At 39.6% G+C, this 9,503-nt stretch overlaps 2 protein-coding genes across 2 annotated transcripts; both read right to left on the bottom strand.

Moving 5' to 3' along the window:
• Window positions 1–4,758: 4,758 nt before the first annotated feature.
• On the bottom strand, window positions 4,759–6,328 carry LOC140886608 (uncharacterized). Its single transcript, XM_073293277.1, has 3 exons — window positions 6,041–6,328; window positions 5,772–5,917; window positions 4,759–5,386 (listed from the first exon to the last, which is right to left on the bottom strand). The coding sequence occupies exons 1-3, from the start codon at window positions 6,326–6,328 to the stop codon at window positions 4,759–4,761; spliced, it is 1,062 nt and encodes a 353-aa protein (XP_073149378.1).
• A 264-nt stretch (window positions 6,329–6,592) lies between these two features.
• LOC140886611 (uncharacterized) lies at window positions 6,593–9,274 on the bottom strand. The gene is made up of 4 exons (XM_073293281.1): window positions 8,170–9,274; window positions 7,557–8,070; window positions 6,950–7,160; window positions 6,593–6,841 (listed from the first exon to the last, which is right to left on the bottom strand). Exons 1-4 carry the CDS (start codon window positions 9,272–9,274, stop codon window positions 6,593–6,595), a joined length of 2,079 nt encoding a protein of 692 aa, XP_073149382.1.
• Between the last annotated feature and the right edge of the window lie 229 nt (window positions 9,275–9,503).

The following is a 9,503-nucleotide window of genomic DNA, read 5'->3' on the forward strand; positions in this document are numbered from 1 at the left end:
GGATCCCAAACCGAAGAAAGAAAGAAAGAAGAATTCCATTTGATTATCTGAGTATGATAATCAAGAGATTTTAAAGTCATGCGTATCATTTTAATTCAGTACTTGAATGAATTACTTTATTTATATCTGAAGTTGATATATGACTTGGATTGATGCATATCATGATTGATATGTTTATTGGATATGCATGATAGTCTCGTTTACTGAGAATTGTATTCTCACCGAATTATCCGGTTGTTGTCTTTGTTTGTATGTGTACTTGGCAACAGGTGGGGCATGATCGAGTCAGAGACGACATGGATAGAACGAGAATGAAGATTAGAAGTGAGACTTCGAGTTATAAATGGAAAGTGCATGCCAATCTAGTTTATGTTTTGAAAGCACGTTTAGAACTTGGATGTATAGGATATCGAATATAGAAGTTTGTTTGATGATATTGATTAGTTCAAAGCTTTCAAATTAATGCATGAAGATTGAGATGCATGTTGAATTTGGTCGTGAACATATTAGAATTTGAAGAGTTGTATTTGATTTGTTGTATTGAATATTCGAATCAATTTTGTATCATGTTGATCGTATGAATATGAAAGATTGCATGTTATTGGATTAGGATTTGAGCATGCTAGATTGATGTTGGATGGATTTTGAATTGAGATTGGAAGCATGCCATAATTTCTGGAATTTTTCTGCCCAGATGGCCCGCGCGCGAGCGAGCCCCGTTGGGTCTCTGGAAATTTTTACCACGCGCGAGCGAGGTTTTAACCCGCGCGTGCGTGTTGATTGGCCGGGTTCAGGATTTATTGCCGCCGCGCGCGTGAGATGAATAGCTCGCGCGAGCGCACTGCAATTGGAAAGATTTTTTTTTTTGTGATTGTTTCTCCCGGGTTTTGTTTATCATTATTTGATTATGATTCGAGATTAGATGATTAGAATCGGGGTCTCACAATTTTCAAGTGGAGAGGTGTAGTAGCCCGTAATCAAATAAGGGGATTAAGAACGTAATCGCCATTTAGAGTAGTTCGGACGGCTCGAAGAAAGAGATCGGACGGTCTGAAGGAGTTCGGACAATCTGATGAGGCTTCGGAGGCTCCGAACGGGTTCGGACGGTCCGACGGAAGGATCGGACGATCCAAACTGACCTGGGAATTACGTCATTGATTACGTCAGCTTGATGATGTCATTGATTACGTCAGCTTGATGACGTCATTGCTTACGTATGGATGGGACTTTGGACGATCCGAAGTTAGGTTCGGATGGTTCGAACGTGTTCGGATGCTCCGAAGTGGGGTTCAGACGATCCGAACTCTGTCTATAAATAGGGGTGCCGAGGCCTCATTTCAAACGCACCACTCACCTCTTCTTTCTCGATTCCTTAGCCTTCTAGCTTAGATCTAGGAAATTCTAGGCGTCCTATTGGGAATTCGGAAGTGGCATAGCGATCCAGGCGTCGTAGCGGAGATGTGGCCTAGTTTAGTTAAGGCTTTTGGAGTAATATAATGATATTAGTATCATTTCAAAGTTTAGTGTGGATTAGAGGCGTGGACCTAGAGCTGGTAGAGCTTGCCTAGTAGTTGAGGTACGAAAGTACTGTTCGAGATATCCTGACTGAGTATGCATGTATTATGTGCTTGCATGGTTTATATGACATGATTTTATCTGCATATATTATGACATGGTATTATGCTGCATGCATGATCATATTGAGTTATTGTAGTGACCCAACCCGGATCCACTACTAATCAGAGATTAGTGCTAAACTAAGCATGCAATCAATAATAATCAGAGACAACTGCGGAAGCTAATAAATAAATGCTGGCCGGCGGAATACAACCGGCTAAAACACACATCCGATATACAACCAAATCGAATGATTAAATACCCAAAGAGTAAAACCTACAGCTAATCATGTTGCTTTCTCTGGTCGCTGACTCCTCTGAGTCACTGAGCGCACTATCTGCACCTGCACCTGCCCCGTCGAATGGAGTGTCCAGAAAATACAGAAACAACTGGACGCGAGCGACTATGCTCAGTACGCTAAGCAATGATATATAATCACATATGTGCATGCAAATGAAGTCAAAATCATGGTTAAAACACTTTACTCAGGGCGCCATGAATATACAGCACCGTGCTGGATAGCTAGTTCGCGGGGTCGCTCGTATATTCCCCTATCAACTAGCGTGTGCCCTCCACCGTTGTGGTCGCTTCAAGTGATAGCAAAAACTAGGGGTTGAGTCTCCCCTAGACACGAATCTATCAAGGTACCTCATCCAATAGAAACTGTATAGACTCACATCATACTGGATGCATTATTCGTAAAAACATACATGCATGTGCTAAATAATAAACATGGCCACATGGTGTAACACCCTCAACCGATGAAGATGTTACAAACTAACATGACGTTAAAACTAGTTCGGAAAAGAAAATTTTTGAAAGATGTATGCATACATCAAACCTTACTTAAAACATTTCAGAATAGTTTACAAACCAAATCATAACAATTTGAAACATAAAGCGTATTTTCTTCAATCAACATAACAACATTTAGTTCATTAACTTGACACAAACACTCTCAACACATAACACACTCATGCATCGCCCGCCGGTCCGACTCCTTGCTCTTCTTCATGCCCGGCATTGAACACATCGACATATGCATAAATGTCATCCTCATTACATGCACCATTCAAGTATAGTGAGTCTAAAGACTCAGCAAGAGTATGCAGTAAAAATCATGAGATTTCAATAATCATTTAAACTTAACATAACATAACATAAGCTTATCATTTGGTGACGAATTATGCAAAATTGTGGCAACCGTCATAATGGGCACATTCATCTTTTCTTGTTGATCAACAATCATATGACATTACGCCTCGTAACATTCGTTCTTTCATTTTCGGAGGCCCCTCCGGAGCTCATCCCGGAGGACCTAACCCGTACATTGAGCCGTATTTGGAAGGGCCCCTCCGGAGCCCAAACCGGAGTACCGTTCCCGTATTTCCACCACAAGGACACATAAGACATCAAAATATTTTCATGCATCAACATATTATATCTTCATAATTCAACATAACATTATTCATTCATGCTTCATCATTATTCATTTCATCAACATATCATTTCATTCATCATGAAGCATCATTGAAACATCATAATTTCCATCTTAACTTTTGTTTCATGAACATAAAACTTTACTCGATAACTTCATGCATGTAATAAATGATAAAAATCATACTTTCATATTGAACATAGGTTTCATGAAAGAAACTTAGACATGTACATGCATCACATAACGTAATCGGTCCACATAAGTCGTTCTTTTCGTTCTTGACTTAAAACTTGAAACTTTTTGCATAGAAACTCTTAAATATATTTTAGAAGCCTTAAAAGATCATAACCATAAATTAAGGACTCAAAAATAAAAACTTAAGAAAATTAATTCGAAGCTACAGTGCTCCAGCGCTGGAAGAGAGGCGTTGGGGCTCTATACTTGCGCATTGTCAGCTCTGCTGCACTGCAGTGGCTATGCCTTCACACTGATATTTAGAGTTCTTGAACCCAGAATTTCAAAATGTGGTAAATAAAAGTTTTAGCCCTTGATCTAAGATTTCAAATTCAGAAACCCTCACCTTAATTGGATATTTCAGTAAAACGTTATGCTTATTCTCCCGAGATGTGTCACTGCCAAAAATTCAAACCACTTGACACACTTTGGGGTGATTTTGGCCAATCTTATAGAATGATTTTGACAAAACTCAAAGCATGAAAGTTGTAGCTATATGAGTTATATTTCAAATAAAATTGGTCTCATCTCATTTGGATTAATACAATAGACTTAATCCACAAAATTGCAACAAGTGTTGCTAATCCGAGACAACCCAACACATGCAACGCTTCAAAACTTTAACTAAAACTAACTCAACACTTCAAAATTCAACACACACCTTCAAAATCAGTCCTTTCCCAACTCCAAACCATAAGAATCTATCATCACACATTATTTATCAAGAATTTCCCAAGAACGACTTACATATCATGATATCATAAACCTCATGCTTTTATGCTTCTCAAATCTTTAAAATCATGCATAAAACTCATCAACACACATCATTTCTTATCAAAATAGATATATCTTGAATGGTGGTATAAAATTCTTTAAAAACTTGCCTTGAATGGAGGATGAGTTGATCCGGAACTTCGGAGACGAGCTAAACCTTGGACGAACTAAAAACTGGTACCAAAAACTCACTTGAATCTTGAAGGATTTGATGAAGGAGATGATGAATAGTGAGGGGGAGGAGAAAAACGTGTAAGGGAGAGGAGGATAATGAAGAAGTCTGATAGAATATGTCAAGGGAATCACTAACATGTAGGGTATAAGGTTGTTAAGTGTAGTTTTCATAATTAATGCACATCGTGTATTGATTGCTTAAAATGCAGTCAAAGAAACACATCTCGACTCGTCTGATAAAAATGCTATCTTTTGACTCGTTTATAAAAAATGTAACAATATCATACTTAAAATACTCGTAAAAATGTACTCTATTATCTCATTCCTAGGTTAGCCTCGTCCCGCGAGTCCAGAATCGAACTCTACCTGGAATCATTTACTTAATCAAAATTGTTAAATGTAAGATAAACATAATCATGAAATCATAATCATTAAATCATAACTTAAACAATTTAAGGCATAAAATCATTAAAAATTTATGTTTAAATAATCGTGAGCAAGTTTAATGGATTTTTTGGACTTTACAATTCTACCCTCCTTGAAAGAATTTTGTCCTCGAAATTCGACTTACCAAATATTTCTGGGTCTCGGCTACGCATATCTTGTTCGGTCTCCCAAGTAGCCTCTTCCACTAATTGATTGCGCCATAAGACCTTTACCATCTCGATCTCTTTGTTTCTCAGCTTTTGGACTTGTGTATCCAAAATTTGGATAGGTATTTCTTCATAAGACAAGTCTGGTGTCCATAGAACTGGATCGTGGCGAATGACATGGGAAGGATTTGAGATATACTTTCTCAACATCGAGATATGGAATACGTTGTGTACACCTTCCAAGTTTGGAGGCAATGCTACTCGGTAAGCTCTTGTTCCAACCTTGTCTAGGATCTCGAAAGGTCCTATATATCTTGGGCTCAACTTTCCTTTCTTCCCAAATCTTAAGACTCCTTTCCAAGGTGAAACCTTCAAAAATACGTGATCACCTACCTGGAACTCCAATTCCCTACGTCTCCGATCGGCATAGCTTTTCTGACGGCTCTGTGCTGTCAACATCTTGTCTCTAATTTTTGCTATCATATCAACTGTCTGTTGCACTATTTTTGGTCCCAACACAGCTCTCTCTCCAATCTCATCCCAATGTAGAGGAGTCCTACACTTTCTTCCATACAAAGCCTCATAAGGAGCCATTCCAATAGTAGCTTGATAACTATTGTTGTAGGTGAACTCCACTAAAGGCAACTTCGATTCCCAATTTCCTCCAAAGTCAATCATGCAAGCCCTGAGTAAATCCTCCAGTATTTGAATTACTCGTTCAGATTGTCCATCTGTTTGTGGGTGAAAAGCTGTACTAAAAGCTAGCTTTGTTCCCAATCCATGATGTAAACTCTTCCAAAAGTTTGAAGTAAACCTAGGATTCAGAGACTATCCTTGCTGGAACTCCATGCAATCTAACTACCTCTCGAATATATAACTCTGCATATTGATTCATCGAGAAGTTGTTTCTAACTGGTAAGAAGTGAGCTGACTTTGTCAACCTGTCAACTATTATCCATATTGAATTCATTCTTCGTTGTGTAATTGGTAGTCCAATCACAAAGTCCATTGTGACATCTTCCCATTTCCAAGTGGGAATATGTAATGGTTTCAGAAATCCTGCTGGCCTTTGATGTTCAACTTTCACCTGTTGACATGTCAAACATTCGCTAAAAAACTTAAAGATGTCTTTCTTCATACCTGGCCACCAGTATAGCATCTGTAAATCCTTGAACATCTTTGTACTCCCTGGATGAATAGAATATGGTACCATGTGAGCCTCAGTCATCACATCTTCCCTCAGTGAATTTACTGCCGGTACCCACATTCGCCCTTTGTGATGCACGACCCCATCCTTCACCGTATACAATGCACCCCCTTTTGCTTCATCTTTAAGTTTCCAAGTTAATAATTGCTGGTCTGAAGCCTGCCCTGTTCGAATCTTGTCGAGCAAACTTGGAACCATTGTTAAGTTTGATAAGGCACAAACTTCCATTGTCTCAACTACTTCCAATCTGAGTCGTTCAAAATCTACAATCAACTCTTGTTGAGTTGTCATTCTATTCAAAGTTGCATATTTACGACTCAAAGCATCTGCTACTACATTAGTTTTACCCGGATGGTAGCTAATGTCACAGTCATAATCTTTCACCAATTCAAGCCATCTTCTCTGCCTCATGTTCAACTCCTTCTGTGTGAAGAAGTACTTCAGACTTTTATGATCGGTAAAAATCTGACACTTCTCACCATAAAGGTAATGTCTCCACAGTTTCAGTGCGAAGACAACTGCTGCCAATCGAGGTCATGGGTAGGGTAATTCTTTTCATGAATCTTCAACTGTCGTGAAGCATATGCTATTACTTCCATCTTGCATCAGGACAGCCCCTAATCCACTCTTGGAAGCATCTGTATAAATTATGAATCGACCTATGCCTTCTGGTATGGCTAGTACTGGTGATGTCATCAACTTTTTCTTCAACACTAAAAAGCTTTTCTCACACTGATTAGACCATTCAAACTTCACACTTTTGCGAGTTAATGACGTTAGTGGCAGCGCTATCTTGGAGAAATCCTGAATGAATCTCGTATAGTAACCCGCTAATCCCAAGAAACTTCGTACCTCTGTAGCATTCTTTGGGGTAACCCAATTTTTAATTGCTTCTATCTTTGCTGGATCAACCTCTATTCCCTTAGCCGAAACTAGGTGACCCAAAAATTCAATCTGTTCCAGCCAAAATTCACACTTACTGAACTTAGCAAACAATTGTTTTTCTTTCAGAACCTGCAAGACTGTAGTTAGATGCTGACGATGCTCATCGAAATTACGAGAGTAAATCAGTATGTCATCTATGAATACTATGACAAACTGATCCAAAAAAGGATGGAACACTCTGTTCATAAGATCCATAAACACTGCCGGTGCATTGGTAACTCCAAACGGCATGACTAAGAACTCGTAGTGGCCATAACGAGTCCTGAAAGCTGTTTTAAGAATATCTTTGTCTTTCACCTTCAATTGGTGATAACCTGATCTCAAATCGATCTTGGAGAACACTGCTGCCCCTTGTAACTGATCAAACAAATCATCTATCCTTGGAAGTGGGTATTTGTTCTTCACTGTTACTCGATTGAGCTCTCTATAATCGATGCACAGTCTCATAGACCCATCTTTCTTCTTGACAAACAATACCGGTGCACCCCAAGGCGATACACTCGGTCTAATAAAGCCTTTATTGAGTAGCTCTTGTAGTTGCTCCTTCAATTCCTTCATTTCAGTCGGTGCTAACCTGTATGGTGCTTTGGAAACTGGTTGGGTTCCAGGCATTAATTCAATTCCAAATTCTACCTCCCTAGCTGGAGGTAATCCTGCAATATCATCAGGAAATACTTCTGGGAAATCTCTCACTACTTCGACGTCTTCAAGTTTCGGCCGAGGTAATTCTTGATCGCAAGTGACACTTGCAAGGAAACCTGCACATCCTTTATTCAACAGTTGCCATGCCTTACCCACTGAAATTAAAAGAGATGAATTATGTTTCGGTGTGGCATGGAATAGAAAAGGTTCTCCATCCTTAGTTTTCAAGGAAACCGTTCTTCGTTTACAGTCTATAGTAGCCTCGTATCGAGACAACCAATCCATCCCAAATATCACGTCAAAATCAGACATATTCAGGATAATAAGATCAGCAAGTAACTCGTGACTCTGCATTTGTACACTGCATCCTCTGATAATCAAATCACTACTCAATTCTTCCTCTGAAGGCAAGGATATACTAAATCCTGATATTGACTTATCCGGTACTAAACCCGATTTATTAACAAATTCAACAGATATGAATGAATGTGTAGCTCCAGTATCAATTAAGACATGAGCGGGATTACTGGAAACATTAATCATACCTATAACTATAGTTGTATTTGAATCCACTTGATCATGTGCCATTGCAAAAACTCGTCCTCTTACCGGTTCTTTGGATTGAGGGCAATCTTTTCGATAGTGCCCTGGCTTTTTGCAAAGGAAACATACTCCAGTCCCTGCCATGCATTGACCTGAGTGAATTTTTCCACATTTTTGACAAGCTGTTGGTGCAATTGCCGATTTTGGTGCTGGTAGAGCCAATTGTTTCTGCCCTTGAGGTCGAGGCCGCTGCTGTTGGTATGGTCGGTGTTGGGGTGGGGCTTGGTATGGTCTCTTTCTGCTAGAATTTCCTTGTTGGTCCCGATTCTGATAACTAGATCTTTTTTCCTGTGACTCTCGGATAATGTCGTTTCTGTCCTTTTCGGATAGCATGGCCTGATCCACCACATCTTTGTAATATTTCGCTCCACTTAGTCTAACATCCTTTCTGATGAAGGCATTCAATCCTTCTGTAAAATGTTTCAACTCTTCAGCAGGATCACCAGAAATCATCTGTACAAAGTATCTTCCCCTTTCAAACTTCTTAACATACTCTGCAATCGACATGTTTCCTTGACGGATTTCCAAAAAATCTCTGGCCAACCGGGTTTGGGTGCTCACTGTGAAATATTTGCCGTAGAACACATCCTTGAATCCATTCCAAGTAAGGGTAGTTAGGTTCAACGCTGCTTTGGCTCCATTCCACCAAACATGAGCGTCATTGCAGAACATATAGGTAGCACATCTCAATCTATCCGCATCCGTGATCTGCATGAATTCAAAATCAGTCTTCATAGCTTGGAACCATTGTTCTGCTATCAAAGGATCAGTCTCTCCTTTGAACTCAGGTGGTCCCAACTCTAAGAACCTTTTGTAGATAGGGTTCTGATTAGCTGTAGGATGGTTATTTCCAGCATTAGTTGTCTGGGCTTGAAGCAACTGTTGGATTTGAGCTCCCTGAGCACGGCTTTGCTCTCGAAGAAGAGCAGTTAATCCCGCCAAAAACTGGTTGTTTTGATTGTTCTCACTATCTGGTCTGCAATCACTATGGTTGTTGTTTGCGGAATTGGTGATGGTGTTGGTGTTGTTTTCCCTACGTGATGTCATAGTCCTAAAGTCCAATATTATCCACACCGCTCAGTCACGATTCAAAACGTGAATATACTTTAACATATAACATGCATACATATATCTCATCGCATTATCATACACATAATCACATAAGACACGTAACTTACAGACATGAAGACGGAGCGTTGGAGTCGTGGCGAGTATGCATGAGTGTTCCAAGAAAACCCAGAGCGAACTGCTCTGATACCAAACTGTCCTACACCCT

The sequence above is a fragment of the Henckelia pumila genome, chromosome 3, assembly GCF_033568475.1.
Source record: "Henckelia pumila isolate YLH828 chromosome 3, ASM3356847v2, whole genome shotgun sequence".
NCBI lineage: Eukaryota > Viridiplantae > Streptophyta > Magnoliopsida > Lamiales > Gesneriaceae > Henckelia > Henckelia pumila.